Raw genomic sequence first — 20223 nt, 5'->3', positions numbered from 1 at the left:
ACAGGGCGGGGCATAACCTTTTCCTAGGGGGTCACAGCAAGATCGACAGCAGTTTACAACTTCCGCGACACCTCATTTTAAAGCCCATAAAAAACTGAATTGAATGAGCTATTAAATGTTAAATTTGCTTTAAGAATGGCTGGAAAATTCGATTCGGAAGAACAAAGGATCATTGACAGAATAAAATGCATTGCCTTTCGAGAGGCTCGCGATGCTGGAGCGACGTTTATCAATCGAAAATGGATTGCAAACAAATTGAAACGTCATCCGGATTGGGTTACTGATAATTGGAACAAAACAGCCCAAGAATGTTTCACAAAATTTGGAGAAGGGCGTCCTCTGCAACTGTCCCAAGAAAGCAAAGCCATCATTGCAACTGGCAGTCGCAAACAACGAAAAGGAAACCGAAAAGTGGCCCAAGAAATCCTTCAAATTCGTGGAAAACGAGTTGATCAAAGGACAATCGGCCGATATCGAGAACGAGAAGGTTTGAAGCCATTCCACGTCATTTGCAAACCATTGAAAACTCAAACACACGTTCAAGATCGGCTTTGGTTGTGCGATTGGTTGTCTGAATGGACCGAGGAAGATTTTCTTCATTTGGCGCCATCTGACGAATTCTTCGTTTATGCCATTAGAAAACCGAATTTCCAGAACGATCGAATTTGGGCTAAAGACGTCGACGACATCGCCAAACATGAACGATATCGACAAATCGTTCGCAATCCGACTTGCATCGGGATTTTCGTCATTTTCACAGCCAAGAAACTGCATTGGGTTTTGAAGGATAAAGGGGAATCCTGGGATGGCAGTTATTTCCGTGAGAAAATTTTATTGGAGAATGTCATTCCATTTCTCAGTGATCCAGACAATGTCTTGGTGGTTGGTGAGGCTGTCTTTCTTCATGACAAAGCTCCTTGCATGCGTGCAAATGCGACTCAGCAATTGTTAAAGGAAAACAATGTCGAATTTTGGGGCAATGACGTCTGGCCGGGAAATTCGCCAGATCTCAATCCGGCAGAGAACATTGGGGCCATAATTAAGGATGAAGTGGAAGCTCTGATGATTCAGGAGCAAGGTCAAAATCGATATTCGGTTGAAACTTTGAGAATGAATTTGGAAACTGTGTTGAAAAATCTGGAAAATCGAACGGAACTGTTTGAAGATTTGTTGTGTTCTTATCCACCTCGTTTGAATGCTGTTCGAAGGGCTAATGGTGGTCATACTGACTATTAAATCGTGTCAATAAACTCAGTTTTTGATGGGCTTTCGAATGGTGTATGAATTATTTGTGTTGTTATTACAAGTGTTGCTGTGACCCCCTAGGAAAAGGTTATGCCCCGCCCTGTACTGTACAATGAAAGTGAGGTATTTAGTTATACTAGATGAAAAATCTGAGATGGTAAATGTTATTCGAGAATATGGATGTTAAAACACCTGTAACCAAACGACATGCTGTATGTGGTGATGTTTTTTTTTGTTTTTTGTTTTTTTATTGCTGTGTGTATGTGTTGCCTATGTAATAAAAATAAAAATTTATAATAATAATAAAAAAAAACTTTGCAGGAGAGTCAGGTTAGACCATGTTAGACAAAAATGGCTCTCTGGGGAATTCTGGGAGTTGAGGTCCACATATCTTCAAAGTTGCTGAAATTGAAAAACACTACTTTAGCTGTTGTTATATTCTGGTTGATGTATCTTTTCTTTCTTTCAGCAGTGTTGGATTTTTTTCCCCTCTGCCTTATTTTTTTTCTCCTTTGTCTAAGCCTCTACTTGCCTTCCCAAAACAAACTAAATGATGGATATTGCATCCTTTTCTTGGCTTGCTTTAAAGGGGCAAGTTGTTTGGGGAGGCCCTTGACTCAGTTTTGATTGAGAACAAGAATAAACGGAAGGTGATGCCTTTGGTTTCCAGGAAACCGGATCGCAGGTCGTCCTCCTTCTCCCGCAGGCAGACTTCCTGCCCAGCTGACCCCCCAGGAAGGAAAACACCAGCAAAAAGCTGGTTGGAGCAAAGTCATAGTGTGGAAAGCTCCAAAACATATATTAAGGCAGGACTTCTGAGGAACCTTTTTAGCAGGGGCTGTTTCATTAAACCTAAAATAAAATATATACTGCTGTTTTCATGCCACCGTTTTCTACAGTTTACAGCCCAGATCACATAGCTGAGTTTTTCATGTCTGTCAAAAAAAGACAGGATTATGAAGGTGAGTTATTTGTATTGTGTAGCTTGCCAACTGTATGTTGTCCATTCCTTCTTTAATTTGCGTGCCTTGTACCAAAGTACAGCCAGGGCGGGGAGGTATATTTCTCACAGAATTCCTTTTCTGAACAACTAAAAAATTCAGAATGATTCTTGGATCACCTCCTTCTTCTGCTTTTCTTCTTTTTTCACCCAGGCTTTAGCAGTAACCCGGGAGATCAACTGTGTGACAGACTTCCTCCCAGAGTGTGAAGAACAGCTCCAAGAAATTAAAAAGAGAGAGAAAGGGTTACTCTATGGGGTCCCTGTCAGCATCAAGGAAAATGTTGCTTGCAAGGTACTTTTAGAAATTATTCATCAACAATTGGGTAGGGGAGGGCAATGCTTCAGGAGGTTAAGTTCTAGGCCCTCAAATGAGATTGGCAAAGTTGGGCTGGAAAATATTAGTGAATTAAGTCCACCCCTCAACATCTCAGCATACCTCACTACATTCTCCATCTTGATGCATTCAGTACAAAAAGTGGCAGAGGTTCTGTAAGCATCTTAGGCTACATGTACTTGTAGAAGGCCTATGAGCAGGAAATATTGTGTTTCTCAGCTTTGGCAACTTGGAGATGTGTGGACTTCAACTCCCAGGATACCCCAGTCAGCACGACTGACTGTGAAACTCTGGGAGTTGAAGTCCACATAGCTTCAAGTTGTCAAGATTGAGAAACATTGGCTTGGTCAGTATTCCTGATCCAGGAGCCTTGTAAAACATATGTTTGGACCAATACATGTTAAAAATCTCTTGTAGATCTTCATGCTGAAAAACAGAATATTTAGTGGACTGCCAGAGATTTAACAGAGCCAGCCTAATATAGTTCTGCTCATGTCAAGTTAAATACTTGAATACAGCTCTGCTTGTAATGGTTCTTGGATAATACCATGGTGAACTTGTCACTTTCATTTGCAGTCCATCCATCAGGTTTTGATTTCCATCTCTCAGATTTCAGATCTTTTTCAGAGTAACTTCCTTTGTTACAATAATATGTCAAGGCTCTCCGCCACTTCTGGTATTGTCTTTTAATGGGGAGACTTCACTATTGAGGGAGCATCTCCTTGGTGGGTTCTTCTCCTTTGTTTCCCTTCTCACCAAGTATCACCTTCTAGTAGGACAATAACACACAATTGGCAGAACCCGCTATTCTTCCTAGTTAAATTGATCTTCTGTGTAGCACAGGATTAACACTTTTTAAAAAGGGCACTAAATCCATGTCTAAAATATGGTCTTTACATTTAAATGAAAAGCCTCACGGGAGCGCCATACTCCTGACCAGGTTATCTTCTTAATGGTCAACGAAGAATGTCAGATAATAACCATAGCAAGAAATTATGTTGGAAGGAGGCAGAAAAAACTGAAATGTCTTTAATCTGCTTTGGATATGAACAGAAGACAGTACAGGTAGTCTTCAACCTACAACAGTTCATTTAATGACCATTTGAAGTTACAATGGCACTGAAAAAAGTGACTTATTATGGTTTTTCATACTTACAACTGTTGCAGAATCCCCATGGTCACATGATCAGATCCTTGGCAACTGACTGATATTTATTGACATCTGCAGTGTCCCTGGTCATGAGCTCACCTTTTATGAACTTCTGAGCAAAGTTAATGGGGAAGCCAGATTCACTCAACAACCATATTGCTAATTTAACATCTGCAGTGATTCACTTAACAACTGTGTCAAGAAACATTGTAAAATCAGGCACAACTCACTTAAAAATGTTTCACTTAGCAACATAAATTTTGGGCTCCATTGTGGTTGTAAGTTGAACACTACCTGTATCAAGACAATATGTCAGGGGAACAAAATCAGTTATTAGGGCATGTTAATGCTATGCTTAGAGGAAAGGAAGAATCCTAGAGCTACCCTATCTGGGCTCCAAATATCCAGAAAATAGCTAGATCACATCAATGAGAAACATAAAACTCTATTGTTTTCATCTAGAGGACATCCAGCCCAGATATCATAGACTTTTATCAAACTGACATTTGATAGCATTTCCTATTGATTTGTTGTATTCTGCCGGTGGCCTGCAGAATTGGTTGTAGAGTAGGATACTGAGGAGGTTGGGGATGAACATGGCCTATTCTGGAGTCTGGGGAATGCTAAGTCCTCGGACTTACGAATGACAGCTCGGCAACAGCCAGGCACGCCAGAACCAATCAGGCGCAACCTGCTGTGCGTGGGCTGTCAAACACGCGGCTATTGGTCTCCCTGCTTGACAGCTCCATATAAATAGCTGTCAAGCAGGGAGGGGGTGCCGGTCTACTTGTATATAGCTTGTGAATGCCTGTTAATAAAGTGGTTGTGTTTAACTTACCACAGACGCCTCCTGCCTCGTCTTTCTAGGGGATTTAACACTGGCAATGAGCTGCTGGGATCTTGGCTCTGAGTCACAACCTACAGAGGCAAGCAAGCTTAGTCTGTTAGGTGCTCCGCACTGCCGGACAATTCTCACCGCGTCTTGCTATCGTTTAAACGGCATCTAGCTATGACCACAATGCTTCCGTTCGCTCCGTTTGGTTCTGCCGGCGAACCATGGGCCGCCTTCCTGGAGCGTTTTGAATGCTTCCTTATCGCTAATAACCGGCAGGGGTATTCACAGGCTCGGAAGTGCAGCTTCTTCCTTAGTGCTTGATGTTTGGGAAGGCCTGCTCCTTCGCGGCCCTGCGACCCATTTACGAACTTAGCTGGAACGAGCTCATGGAAGGGCTAAAGAATCACTACGCCCCAACTCCCTCTAAGATCACACGCTGGTATGCCTTCTGCCGGTGTGTTCAAAAAGAATCTGAATCTATCAGCCAGTTCCTCCAGTCGCTACGGGTTGCCGCCATGCAATGCGAATTCCCCGATCTGGAGGACAACTTGATAGACAATTTGTCTGCGGGGTGAAGGACATCCGTCTCAAGCGGTGCCTCCTCTCCAGGGCAGACATCACCTTGCCACAGGGAGTCAACGAGGCTAGGGCTGCGGAACTCTCGGAGCAGTCAACGATAGAGATGGCCAGCTACCTGTCTCCTTTGCCTGCATCACCATCCCTGCCTCTCTGCCTTCTGCCTTCTCCGCAATCGACCTGCCTGATAGATGAGCTGGCCCCCTTGCCAGATACGATCTACGAGGACTAGGTCGACTGCCTCCGAGCCATTTCCTGGCGGCAACAGCCTCCACAAGCCCGAGCTGCTGCAGCGGCTGCTGCCTGTCTCGGCTGCGGCGGCAATCATGCCCGAGCATCTTGCCTCTTCAAGGCTTCTATGTGCCGCCATTGCGGCAAGAAAGAGCACCTGGCCCAAGTCTGCTGGGCCACCCTGCCACCTCCAACTTAGTCCGACCCATCTCTACTGGCCTACGGTCCACCTGCACCACCCAGGAACCAGCTGCCCAGTCGCCAGCAGACCCGCCGAGCCGACTGCTATGCCTTGGGAGAAGACCTTCCTGCCACCCCTGCAGTGTCAGTCAGCCAAGCCATGGCTGGTACGAAGAAAATCACTGTCACGGTCTCCTGCCTCATGGAGGTGGACTCGGGGTCCTCCCGGTCTCTCCTATCATGGGCCACTTTCACCTCCCTGTGCCCGGGAGTCCCCAAAATGCAGCTGTCTCCCCCAGATACCGTGCTCAGAGACTATCAGGGGACTCATATTCCTACCCTGGGCTGCTATGGGGTGCGGGTGGAGTACGGGGGGAAATGCTGTTTCCTACAGGTTTTGGTGGTGCAGAAGCGGTTTTGGGCTCATCGAAGTACTTCGGAAGGTCCTCGACCATTTCAGGGGCGCGGGTCTCAAATTAAAGCTCAGCAAGTGTTCTTTTGCTGTGCCTAGGGTGGAATTCCTGGGCTTCATGATTGACGCCCAGGGAATCCACCCACCCCCTCTAAAGTTGCGGCCATCAAGAACGCCCCTGCACCAACCTCCAAGGCGGAGCTGCAAGCATTCCTTGGCCTTTTAAATTTTTACGCGCCGTTTCTCCCTCACAAGGCATCACTAGCCGAGCCGCTGCATCGGTTGCTCGACCGATCCGCGGCCTGGCAATGGGGCAGCCGCAAAGTGCATGCGTTCGTGGCTGTCAAGGCCATGCTGACATCAGAGGCAGTCTTAGTGCAGTATAGCGACAAGATGCCCCTGACATTAGCCTGTGACGCCTCTCCTGTGGGTTTGGGGGCGGTCCTGAGCCATGTTCTGCCCAATGGCTCAGAGGCCCCCATTGCTTTTTACTCCCGGACACTTTCCTCGGCCGAGAGGAACTACAGCCAGATCAACAAGGAGGCTCTGGCTGCGGTGTCCAGGGTTAAAAAGTTCCACAATTACTAGTATGGTCGGCACTTTACCCTCTACGCTGACCATAAGCCACTCCTTGGGTTTTTGGCCGGTGATAGGCCGACCCCCCCATCCTGTCTCCCAGGATGACCCGTTGCACGGAGTTTCTTGCAGCGTATTCCTACGCACTGAGATACCGTCCGGACAAGCAGCTAGGGCATGCTGATGCCCTCAGCTGCTGCCCCCTTCCCTGCTCTGACCCCCAGCCGGTCCCATGTGTTTTGGTCCTCTCCATCGCCGAGTTGGACCTTCCTCTCACTGCCACTGACGTGGCCGCCCACTCACAAGCTGACTCTGTCCTCTCCCAGGTCATGGCATGGGTCCTGAGGGGCTGGCCTACAGGGGGCGTCTCTTCGGAGTGCCGCCCCTTTAAAACTCATCAGCTGGAGCTGTCACTCCACTGTGGTTGCCTTATATGGGGTGACCGGGTGGTCATCCCTTCCGCCCTCCGCTAACAGGTCCTCCAGCGACTCCATGCAGACCACCTTGGAGTGGCGCGCATGAAAGCACTGGCCCAGAGTTATGTCTGGTAGCCCTGCCTGGACGATGACATCGAGGCCTGGGTAGGGAGGTGCGAGCCCTGCCAGGTGTCCTGCCCCCCTCCCCCCTCTGCCTCCTCTCGGGAGTGGGAGGTGCCGCGTGGGCTCTGGTCCTGCCTTCACCTTGATTTTGCGGGTCCCTTCCACGGCCAGGTATTCCTGGTCGCTGTTGATGCCTACTCTCGCTGGGTGGAGTTGGTGCTTATGTGCTCCACCACCGCAGAGAGTACGGTGCACGCCTTGCGCCGCTTGTTCTCCACCCACGGGTTGCCGGACATCGTAGTGTCCGACAACAGCCCGCAATTCTCTTCCGCAGACTTCCAGGCTTTCCTGGCTGCCCAAGGGATCCGCCATGCGCTGGTCGCCCCTTACCATCCGGCCAGCAAGGGCCGAGCAGAAAGGGTGGTCCGCTTGGCCAAGGAGGCTTTGGGCCGTTTGGACCGTGGCAACTGGCAGGCAAAGGTGGATGCTTACCTACTGGCTCAGCACTCCACTCCTTGCCCCCTCACGCGGCAAAGCCCCACGGAGCTGTTGATGGGTCGGCACCTGCGGACCACCCTGGATAGACTACACCCCCTCTATTCAGGACTTCAGCCTGGCAACCTGGGGCACCCCTCCCGTTCTTTTGCTGTGGGGGATCTGGTATGGGCCCGGAACTACTCAGGGGAGCCCCAGTGGGTGCCTGCCACCATCACCGATGTTACCGGTTCCATTTCCTACAGGGTCCGCCTACCCAATGGCTGCGAATAGCGGCACCACCTGGATCAACTGAGGCGCCCCCACCCTCCAGAGGCCTCCAGTCAAACCGACATGCAGAGGCCAGCCGCCGACGTCTTGCAGCCTGCCCCGGATCCGCCGCTGTTTCCGCAAGATGCACCATCAATGGCCTTCCCCGAGTCAGGCCATCCCTGCCTGGGCGCCGGGACTCAGCACCCCTTTGCAGCAGCTCAATCCGCCCTCACTCTCCCTCGTTCTGCCCAGTTAGGCCTTCCGTTGTCAGGCCTCCCCAATCCCCTGGCCGCCTACTGGCCTGTTCAAACTAACCCGCCAGCCCAAGCCACACCCCCTCCACCCGGCCTACCTTTTCCAAGGATTCCACCTCCTGGGCTAGGCTGCAGTAATGTCACCCGGAGCTCCACTCCCTCCAGGGAGCAGCTACTACGGGGACGTCTTACCCCTCCAGTGCCGCCTCTTCAACTGAGGTGTTCTGGGCATGTCCGCCGTCCGCCCGCCTACCTGCAAGAGTACGCATGCGCCACTTTTGACGCATGCTCCCTCGCTGGGGGGGAAGAGATGCTAAGTCCTCAGACTTACAAATGACAGCTTGGCAACAGCCAGGCACGCCGGAACCAATCAGGCACGACCTGCTGTGCACGGGCTGTCAAACGCTCAGCTATTGGTCTCCCTGCTTGACAGCTCCATATAAATAGCTGTCAAGCAGGGAGAGGCTGCCGGTCTACTTGTATATAGCTTGTGAATGCCTGTTAATAAAGCGGTTTTGTTTAACTTACCACAGACGCCTCCTGCCTCGTCTTTTTAGGGGATTTAACAGGGAAGGCTCGGACGAGGGCTCTGCATAGGAGGCAGAGAGGAGGCCAAGGCAATCTGGGAGTTATGTGCTGCCTCTAGAGCCTCCAGAGTCGGGCATCAGCAAGGCAGAGAAACAGGGGGAGCCTGTTCCCAGTGCGCGCATGCGCAGAGCTTCTAGAAGGCAAAAACAGTTAAGACAAAAGGGACGATTCAGGAGTAAGGCTTGGAGATGATTGGCCCCTCCCATAAGACATAAAGGAGGAGCAAAGGGACGTGAGCCTTTGCAGGAAGCAACTTTGTTCGTTCTGGTCGGTTTAAACTCTGAAGCTCCATTTTGACTCTGTGCTCCATGTAGTCTTGCAAAGGTAATTGCCAGTTAGGTCTTTGGCAGCGTTTCAAGAGAAATAAAGGTGGGTGCTTATCAGCCTTATCCTGAAGGACTGTGGCAGACTTTACAAACTATTTGTGACTCATTACAGGCTGTGAATGAACATAATTCACAGCCGTTGAAATAAAAGTTTTTTGGGATTAAGCGTGTGCTTTTTACTGTCTCAGGAAGCTTAGGTCAGAACATGATTTACAACATGCTTTTTCTTCACATTTTCTTGCTCCACTTTTTCATTCTAAATCTCATCATTTGCTTTATTTATCTCTTTTAAGGGATTTCCCAATTCCCTTGGCTTGGTGAAATTTCTGGACTTTCTTGAGCACGATGACTCTGTAATAGTCAAAGTTCTAAAGAAACAAGGGGCAATTCCATTTGTAAAGACCAACACATCACAAGCCATATTAAAGTAAGCATTTGCTCACTTTTTGGGGTGGCGATGTATAGTTCTTAAGTTCTTAAAAACAAGAAATGACTCTAATCTGTTAAAATAGGCTCATCATTTTGGTAGTTCTTCTATCTCCTTAATAATATCCTATAATAAATTTAAAAAGTAGCCTTTTCTGAACAGCATAACTTTTTTTGCCAAAAAAAAAAAAAAAAGCTAGATTTTAGCTCTATTCCCTTAGTCATCATTAAAACAGGTTTTTTTTTCTTCCTGAAGAAGGAGAAACCATGTTTTAATTCATTTGTCTCCAATACAGTGCCCTCCATCATGAATTAAATTGCAGCTCTCAGAAACTTCATCCACCATGAAAGTATGTGAAGAGGAGTTTGCCTTTCATGAGTGATATAATAGCAAAATCACTGTCCCAAACCCCATATAGACTGGACTGCTTCCTTCAATTAGTATTTGTAGTGTTTAGCCAAATCTGTATGGCTGTTTTCCACTAAACTGGCAAAAAAATTGTTAATTAATAAAATTGGTCACTGAATTTTCAGAAAGCCCCGGGTTTCACTCCAGATATGTATGGCTCAGCTGTTAGAAAAGCCTTCCTCAACTTGATGATGAGTATGATAAATTCTCACCACGCATAGGCAATAGAAATTTGCATTTGAATATTTTTATTTATTTTTGATGCATAGGTCTTTTAAAACTAAAGTCTGATTCCTGAGCACTTTATACTGTAAAAAGCTAGAACAAGAGAAGCAAAGAACAAAGAGAGATGCATTCAAAGAAACAGAAATCATGTCAGACAAAAACCAAATCTTACAGATGTTTAGTTCCTTTCTACCTAAGCCCTAGGAAGTGATTATGTCTTCAGTGCCTTCTACAAGAGTGGGAGCCACGTGGATTTCTTGTCGTAACTCCACCATAAGCAAAATCAGAAGTAACAGATTAACATAGTTGAAAGGGATCTTGCAGGTCATCTAGTTCAACCCCTTGCCCAAGCAGGAGACCCTACATCTGCCTCTACCTAGGTTTGAACTCACAACCTCCTGATTGTGAGGAAAGAGCTCCACCTTTAGGCCACCACAGCTGTTATTAAATAGATTTCTTCTGCATGCCTTTGATTTGCTTATGGGTCTTTCCCCCTCCTACGCAGCATTGACTGTGGCAATACAGTCTTTGGACAAACCTTGAACCCTTTCAACCACAAGAAAAGTTCTGGAGGGTCCAGTGGAGGGGAAGCAGCTCTTATTGGAGGGGGAGGATCCATGCTTGGCATTGGGACAGATGTGGCTGCAAGTATTCGGGTGCCATGTGGCTTTTGTGGGATCTGTGGATTCAAACCAACTGGCTATAGAGTGAGGTAAGTTTTATTTTTATTTATTGGATTTTTATTTTCATAAATAACTCAAGGAAAGGCACATACATAATTCCTCCTCCTATATTCCCCACAACAACAACCCTAGGTTTCTAGCCTAATGTCTTAACCACTAGACCAAACTGGCTCTCTTCACAACTTTCACAAGTAGTTGATAATATATCATAATCCATCTGATAACCCGGCGTTACCTGGGTATTTATAGACGTTGAAGTGTGCATCTGGCAGAGAGCCATTGAGAGGGGACTTTCTTCCCCTTACTCCCATGCCCATCATCCCTGCCCTCAACTTTCCCTGTACCAGTTGCACTGGGATCCGGAACCCACCACTGTCCTGCTCATTCATATTCCAGCCATGGCCTCCCTGCTTCATTCACAGAACACCAATAGAATGAATCTGTTTTTATGTTCTAAACACTTGAAAAACTTCAAGGGGAAGGGAAATGTTGCACCAATCAGGATAAAGCTAAACATTACAAACTCAACAAATATATATTTCAAACCAGATAATGTTAGTCACATGTTTACTCTGGAGCAGGAAATCCCAGGAGAATTGTTTCAGTCTCATGAGATATTCACCACTGCTAAGTTGAATAGCCAAGCTAGGAAGTTTAGATAAATTGGAATTGAGATTAAGGTATAGATACTAAACAATACTGCAGTTTTATACCCCCTCAACTTTCCCAAAATAGTTATGCCAAATATTTATATTATTTCTCCAATATTTATGCGTGAAAAAGAAACAGTAACCATAGAACATATGTAGAAGAGCTTATGTACAATGGTATATTTTGCCATTCACTCTTGCTTAGTTAGTCTTGATATTTAACTCTCTTCCCTCACTCTTAACGTTTTGTTTCATTCCAACTTTTGTCAAGAATCCCTCCTCCCATTTTTCCCCAGATGGCTATGTACCGGTATATAGCATTCAGATGGTGTGGATAGCAGTGAATGGTCATATTGGCTGGGAATTTTGAAAGTCCATCTATTTGGAATGGCACAGCTTGGAGATAGCTGAAGTGGGAAATTTCCCTATATTTTTTAAATGCAAAACATGATTTTATTTATTTATTTATTTATTTATTTATTTATTTATTTATTTTGTCAATCTTTTACAAGATAATAGGTATAAGAATAAACATGAGTTTGAATGAAATGGGTGCAAATAAATGGGGGCAGTAGGACAGTGATGGTAGGCACAATGGTGCGCTTATGCACGCCCCTTACAGACCTCTTAGGAATCGGGTGAGGTCAATAACAGACAGTTTAAGGTTAAAGTTATAGGGGCATATTTTCTTACTGGGAAGAATGTGTGCATTTCTTTGGCTGCTTTGCATAGAAAAGAAGACAGAAGTCTCCTACTTAATGATGTCACCACCTCTTTTACTTCTTCGCTCTCCATTTCTCAGTTCTTGAGCAGGCAATCTTTTTTGCCAGGTTTTTATTGATGGTAGGAATAGGAAAAATGGCCCAGGATGCATTAGCTCTATTAGGGATACTGAGGGCTCCCAGGAAGTTCCCTTAAGGAAAGGATTCTAATCAATGATTCTTATATTATCTTGCATAGCATTAATTAATTTAAAAACATTTTTTCTTACTGAATGTAAACTCTTCTGAGCCCTGACTCAATATAAAATGTAAACCTCTCAAATGGTCCTCATCCTTTCTTTGTCTGGAAGAAAAATTGTTGGAAGGTGATTCTATCCCCTTAATGAAGTACTACTTTATCTGAATAAATCTTTGTACATGGAGATATATCAATTTCCTGGGGATTTGAAAAGAAGACTTGGGTGGGGGTGGTTAGGTCAGGATTGAGACAAAGATAATTGTAATAGTATCCCACTCCTGGATTAAAAGAAAAAGGACTGGGCCTCTGAAAATATTACAAGTAGGCAGTGGTGGGATTCAAATAATTGAACAATTGGTTCTAATAATTTCTTCCAACAACCAGGTCACCAAACTGCTCAAAAAGTTAACAACTGGTTCTCCCGAAGTGGTGCGAACTGACTGAATCCCACCACTGCAAGTACAGAAGATCTAAAGTCAATTTTCTCTTAAAGCTCAAATCTGTTTGGGTAGTGTTGTTAGTTCTAGTCCAAATTCCTAAGAAGGAAAGTCAAGTTGCTTGAATTCAAAGTATATTCAAATAGCATAATTAAACAATCAAGATATACTTTAGTAAAAATACTAGATAGTGTACTCTGGGACAGCTTTACATGTAGCCAAACTACAATGTTGTAGGGACAATGAAAGGTGCTATGATTTTGTTACTTTTTTAAAGGGTAAAGAATAATCTTGAAAACATTCTTAGTGTCTTTCCAATAGTTGTGGGTATCATTAGTCTCCTTCAACAATAACACCTGTATTTCGTGACAGTCTCTTTTTTCACTTGGCTTTGCCTATTGTTAATTTGCTTTTCTCATTTGCTGATGTGCAGTGTCAAAGGTGTTACTACGCCTGTACCTGGAATGAACTCAGGTGAGCAAATCTATGGTTGATAAAGTGTTTGTTATTCAGCTCATGGAGAAAAAGCCAAGGTTCCTGATGAAAACTTAGGTTTTCTGCGACTCAATCAACCATCCAAAATTGCACTCAAGCTTTTTCCTTCCTTCTCCTCAAACATCTTTCATGTCCTTTCCTGAAGAGCCAAGCTATTAAAAACTTCTTGGCCACTTCTAATTTGTTTGATGGTAAACAAATACATTTGAAAAGGATTTAGTAGGGGAAAGGGGGAGATATCAGATGACATTATTGTATCATAATCCTCATCCAGTGGTCTTTGGACTGTCTGGGACTACTACTCCATCACTGCTCAGTCACACTGCAATGTCTTTTTTTGGTTGGTTTGTTTCCCTACTGATTTTGGATTTATTTATTGTTGCATAATAAGATCTCAGGTTCATTTGCATTTATAGTGATATTTCAGAAGAATGTAGTAATTTACAATTTTAAAGTATAGTTTAAGATGGGATGACTACACAAGAAAACTAAAGGAGTAAAATTAGTGTATTTTCCTTGTCAAAAACTGCTAGATAAATCAAGCTACTTGAGTAAACTATTTTAGAAGTTCAAAATCCCCTAATTATTAGAAAGCCAATTCTCAGGGGACCATTTAGCTTTACTTTACTTCAAAGCCATGTTCTGTCTTCCTTCACCAAGACCAGAGGCCTTTCTCTCTCTGTTCTAGTCATCTCTGTGACAGGACCAATGGCAAGAGATGTGGATAGCCTGGTTTTGTGCATGAAAGCCCTATTGTGTGATGAGATGTTTTGTCTGGATCCAGCTGTGCCCCCACTTCCCTTTAATGACAAGGTAATCAAACTGGATGTAGTGATGAATCAGGGTGCATGTGTGGGTGTGGGAGGGGTCTGATTCAGTAGTGGGTTCCAGACCCCATCGCAACTGGTATGCTGCGACGGGGCCCGGCCACCTCATCGGGCATGCGTGCTGCTTGCTCATGTGCACACCCAGTGACACTCAGCTGCTTGGCGGAGGTCCATGTGCAATTGCCTCGTTTGCATCAAAAAGTGGTAAGGAATGTGGGCAGGTGGGTGGGCCAAACGAACCATCATTCCGGTACGCTGCTCCCAGCTACCACCGGTATGCCTGTACTGGGCAGTACCTCCCAGAACCCACCACTGGTCTGATTATAGTTCTTAGTAGGTTTTCGCCAGAATTGTTCAAGGATCTTCTTTCCCATATGTAAGAAGGCCAGTGATGGTTAACCTTTTTGTTGCTGACTGTCCAAAGTGCGGGCATATGTGTGTGAATGCACACGAACATGTCCCAATCCCCAAAATGCAGTGCGAGGACCCCCCATTCTGTGCATGCGCCCCACCCCTGGCTCCCATTTTGGCTTCCAGGTTGGTGCAGATGGCTTTTCAGGCCCAAAATGGGCCATGGATGGGCCTCGTGATCTCCACAGTTTCTCTCCCCCCCTCAGTGTGTCCTAGCTTTCTCCTGCATTCCTGCCTCCTGTACCTTCCCCAATCTTTGCAGTTTCTCTCCCAGCGAGTCCTAGCTTTCTCTGCATTCCTGTCATGGAGAGGCACCTGCAGAGTGTAGAACCTATGGAGATCAAAGAAGGCACAGGCAGCAGAAATGCAGGAGAAAGCTAGGGTGTGTTGGGCGGAGAAAGTTAGGGAGTGCTGGGGGGGGGGGAACTGCAGAGATCAGGGAAGATCATGCTGCCACCCGTGCATGGCACAGGCCCGAAGACCAGCTGGCTTGTGGGAGGTGCGCGTGCATGCTCGGTGGAGCTGGGCTTAGGCAATAGCTGGCGTGCCCACATAGAGGGCTATGTGTACCACCTGTGGCATGCATGCCAAAGATTCATCATCACAGGCAGTTGCTCCCATCCTTTCCATGGAGAGAACAGAAGATTGACTTCTAGGTACAGGTACCTCTGCCTTTGCACAGGTAGTCCATTTGAAGTTATGACCAGTTGTTGAAATTCTGGCTGTCATAGTATCCTTAGAGTCATATGATCAAGATCCAGGCACTTGGCACCCAGCTCATAATTGCAATGGTTATAGCAACCCATGATCACATGATCACAATCTGCAACCTTTCCTGCTGGCTCCCCACAAGTAAAGTCAATGGGAAAGCCAGCAGGAGACTTCAAGTCACTCCTGTTTCTGATGCTTTGTCTCCTGAGGAGCCCCTGGGGAGGATTGGATATTGCACTCCATAGTGTCTACCTGCTCATACGCCATAGCACAAACCTGCCTCACCTGCTTTCCTCTGCATAAGCAAGTGCTTCTGGATTCTCACCTACTCCCATGTCAAATTTGCATGAGGTTCTCACTTAATGATTCACGCGATCCTTGCTTAACAATGGCAGGAGGATTGCTGGGATTGCTATCATTAAGCTATGTATGTCATGCTTTATGACCACATTGCTTAGCAATGAAAATTCCTGTCCCAATTGCCATTGTAATCCAAGGACTATCTATAAAGGCTGATTAGCACTTTCTGGATGCTTGTTAGATCTTAGGCAGAGTGCTGATATACCCAGATTTGAAACAGTATTAGAAAAACACGACTAGCTCTCTTCTTGTCCTAGTGACCGGACTAAATGAAGATTTGTGTCTTTTCAGATTTACTCGAATACCTGTCCCCTTAGGATTGGATTCTATGATGGAGATGGTTATTTCCAGCCATCTCCCAGCATGAGACGAGCTGTGCAGGAAACCAAAAAACTGCTACAGGAGGCAGGGCATACTGTAAGCTTTACACTAGGATTAAATATCTTTTTGGGTGGATTCAGTGCCAGCAATAGTCTTGTCATTTGAATGGCATTCTGCCAGTGGCATTCCAAAAGCAGCTAATGGAAGGCAATTGCTCATTTGTTTTGGTTTCCTTTGTTTTTAGATTCATTTAGAAGGAAACTTGACTAGTGTGATGGTTTCCGTATATTCAATCATTTTTTTCTCTTCAGTCATATTAAAAATTACAATTACCCCTTTTGGAGGCTCACTATTTTTGGGCTGCAAAAGTCCAAATGACTATTAAATGCCAATGGAGAGATAAAGAGAATGCTTGCTTTTTTGCTCCCCACTTAATCATCCACATTTTTGCAGCTCCATCTGGTAGTTTTGGGACGTGATCTTTAGGCTGTGCATCTATGCTGTATTCCTATATATAATTGGCTTCATTCATTCTATGGATGAACATGTGGCTTCTAGCAGATTTGGGGGAAGAAGTAATTGCAAGCCATAAACAGCTTTTGCTCAACTTTTAAAAGCAGAGTAACTCTTTGTATAAGTTTATTGTGTGCCATTAAATATGGATTTTGTTTTTCTTTCCTCTCTCAGCTGATACCATTCACTCCACCTAGCATTGATTTTTTGGTGGATGAACTCTTTACCAAAGGGCTCTATGCTGATGGAAGTTCCACATTATTGGAAAAATTGTGAGTGATTAAACACTAAAATTTCATAGAAAAAGTCACTTGTATTTTTATTCTGGTTCCTTTCTATAAATCAAGTGCCAGCAAGGAGCAGTATAAATAAAGCTTACAAATTCCCAATACCAGGAATATTTGGTAGCCTGATTGCTGGAAAGGAAGTGTCTGAATCTTTTGTTTCTCCCCTTTTCCTATTTGACTTTTCATAGAATCATAGCAATAGCAATAGCAATAGCAGTTAGACTTATATACCTCTTCATAGGGCTTTCAGCCCTCTCTAAGCGGTTTACAGAGTCAGCATATCGCCCCCACAGTCTGGGTCCTCATTTCACCCACCTCGGAAGGATGGAAGGCTGAGTCAACCTTGAGCCGGTGAGATTAGAACCGCTGAACTGCAGATAACAGTCAGCTGAAGTGGCCTGCAGTACTGCACCCTAACCACTGCGCCACCTCGGCGCAGTGGTTAGGGTGACAGGTTTTATTTCATGTGACAGGTTTTATTTTTATTCATTTAGTTTGTCAAACATGTACAAGATAACAGGTATAAGTATAAACATCAGTTGTATTAATATCCAATATACAGTGTGGATTCCAGGCAAACGAGCTATATTCGAGAATAGGTCTGACAAAAGTTTTGTATGCTGTAGTTTGAAATATAATGTTACTGGAGTAGAAGCTATGCAAATTAGCTTAACAACTCTTAATGCTTTTCTGGCAATGCTGTTATAGTGAGCTCTGGCAGCAAAAGTTACTTAACACAACTTCTCTTAAATTAGAATCTTACCTACCTGTAAGAGGAGCCTATTGGCTAGGACATTGGGGTGGAGGTTAGCAAGCCCTCATTCAAGACCTGAGTGCTGCTGGCTTCCGGGGAGGGATTGCCGTCGTCGGCAGCTTAACGGAGCTGCCCCCAGATTCCTGGTTCGTTATCTATTTAATATCTATTAGATATCTCTTTTTTCAGGCAAGAAAAAAGCAGAGAGCGACTCAGTTGGTACGAGTCTTCTTTGAAGTTCGCAGGGTTTTTTTTGGGCTGCGAACGGAGGGGGAGAGTCAGCCAAGGCTGAGTCATTTACTCCAGCCAGAAAATCTCAGCTGTTTTTTTTACAGCTGAGGCAAGAAACGCCCCCCTTGGACAATTTTTGTAACTATGTTATTGAAATTAATACAGGCAGAGACCGAACTTGAGAACTTTATTTTTTTTTCCTACCAAAAATCCCAGTTTCAATGTGGAAAAAAAATCCCTTTGTGTAATTGGTTCTAAGATGGCGATCTTGTAGCTTTCGCATTTGTATATTTTTAGCTTCCTGGCACAGCCAACAGAGAGAAAGATCAAAGGTATTGCCTGATAGCATTCTCCGACTAATTAACATTGTTTCCTTGAAGACCTACCAAGAATTTCTTTTTCTTTTTCTTATCAATTCTTAAAAGCTGTTAAGCCTCCTTGTTAATATAGAGATATTTTAAACACAGATGAATATGAACTGTTACACTACAATGCTAATTTTTTGAGACGTGCTTTGTTACAATGCTCTTTTTTGAAATCTTTTGAAAAACCTCTATGAACAAATAAAGGGGGGACTCAACACTTTCTTCTCTTGCAAGTTACATAACGGGCCAGCAGAGTTCGAGTAATTCTTGACTAATTGTTTGAAATAATGGCACCAAAATCAAAGTCGGGGAGACGTCCTTTTAGCAATACACCTCATGCATTTGGCATGAAGTCACAGCCTTTACCTTCTACGCCCCTACTGGAGATTTGCTAACGAAAGAATTTCTTTTTGAGACACTTAGAGAATTCAGAGAGGAGATAAAGCAACTTATTACAGACTTTTGTGACAAGTTTGATACTAAGATTGCTAATACAAAGAGAGACATGATAGGACTTGTAACTGTATTGACAGAGTATGTTGCTGGAATGGAAGATAAGCTAGAGCTTCTGGAGGAAGCCAATACCAACTTGACATCCAAAATCGAAGTGATGCAACAAAAAGTTGAAAAAGCTGGAATGGAAGATAAGCTAGAGCTTCTGGAGGAAGCCAATACCAACTTGACATCCAAAATCGAAGTGATGCAACAAAAAGTTGAAAAAGCTGGAATGGAAGATAAGTTAGAGCTTCTGGAGGAAGCCAATACCAACTTGACATCCAAAATCGAAGTGATGCAACAAAAAGTTGAAAAAGCTGCAATGGAAGATAAGCTAGAGCTTCTGGAGGAAGCCAATACCAACTTGACATCCAAAATTGAAGTGATGCAACAAAAAGTTGAAAATACAGAAAAACAAATCGTTATGATAAATTATAAAAAGATGGAGCTTGCATTAAGAATCAGGGGACTGCGTGAAAGGGAACAGGAGAACCTGAAACAGATTTTCTCAGAGGCCTTCAGTCGTCTGGTGGGAAGACCGGGAATCAACTTTGATTGGCAGATTGAAAAAATTTACCGCCATAATTCTTGGACGGCAAAACAGAGACAGCTCCTTCGAGATGTAATCATATATTTTGCTACAAGAGAGTCTAGAAATAGGATACTACAAAAGTCTTATAATACCAAGCTACAAATTGGCGGACAGGATTTGATTGTCTTCAAAGAAATACCACCCCAAATGTTAAGAGCCAGGAGAGATTACGCTTTTCTAGTGGAAGAACTCAGAAACCGTCAGATACAGTATAGATGGGATGTGCCATTTGGTATTATAATTACACTTGGTGAGCAAAAATATCGTCTCAACTCTGTATGGGAAGCCCGAGATTTCTATCATAAGACCCTGAAGGTGGGACATTCTGAATCATCTGGATCCGGAGAAAGACAACGAGAAGGACAAGATAAACAACAAATTATACAACCACAAGATAGAAAGCATCATCTTTCCTTCCCGGTAGGGCAAGGGATTACAGAACAAGGACCTAGCGGTACGACTACCAGACGAATGGGGAAATAAGGCAGACTGCAACAACTTTAATAGTTATTGGCCATTGATTACATGGTCAATACTTTGTGACTTCTGTCATGCAAAAGAAAAATGACATAGTTGCATACTGAAGAAAAGATATTGACTTGATGGATAATTATGAACTTTTATATAAATTACTGATGATTTATTTTCTGGGGCGAAGAGGATGGAGATTGTGGTGGGGGTTCTTTTGGATCATGGCCCAGTTTGGATGGAGTTGGGAAGGGTAGTGTAGGTAAGAAGATCTTGGAGGTCGAATGGGAGCTATTTTGATATGAAAAGTATATTAATGATTGTAAAAATTGCTATCTGAATATCATGTTCGGAATATGAATAAGGGCATATTTAGGGAATTTCTAGGAGACCCAAGAAAAGCATATATGAGAGGAGTACTAATGAATATAAAAATATATATGTATATATATGTACGTATATATATACATACATATATATGTGTGTGAAGGTGTATATATATATATATAGGGATACAAATAAAGGCAAAAAAAAAGAGTTGGAAGAGGAAATCAAAAGAAAAATTCGAAATGTATCTAAATTGTGTTATAGAGGAAGGAGGCACAAA

At 44.2% G+C, this 20223-nt stretch overlaps 1 protein-coding gene across 2 annotated transcripts in view; it reads left to right on the top strand.

The window, feature by feature from the left end:
• Positions 1-20223, top strand: part of LOC116509775 (vitamin D3 hydroxylase-associated protein-like) — a 47911-nt gene that overhangs the window by 11362 nt on the left and 16326 nt on the right. For both annotated transcript variants that reach the window (XM_032219080.1, XM_032219081.1), the window contains exons 4-10: positions 2400-2540; positions 9290-9423; positions 10562-10768; positions 13220-13260; positions 13970-14094; positions 15882-16007; positions 16599-16696. In XM_032219080.1, the coding sequence (XP_032074971.1) occupies positions 2400-2540; positions 9290-9423; positions 10562-10768; positions 13220-13260; positions 13970-14094; positions 15882-16007; positions 16599-16696 (872 nt within the window). The remainder of the gene's footprint in view (positions 1-2399; positions 2541-9289; positions 9424-10561; positions 10769-13219; positions 13261-13969; positions 14095-15881; positions 16008-16598; positions 16697-20223) is intronic.

Source organism: Thamnophis elegans, chromosome 5 (genome assembly GCF_009769535.1).
Source record: "Thamnophis elegans isolate rThaEle1 chromosome 5, rThaEle1.pri, whole genome shotgun sequence".
In the NCBI taxonomy this organism is placed as follows: Eukaryota; Metazoa; Chordata; class Lepidosauria; order Squamata; family Colubridae; genus Thamnophis; species Thamnophis elegans.
This window is presented reverse-complemented; position numbering and strand designations above follow the sequence as displayed.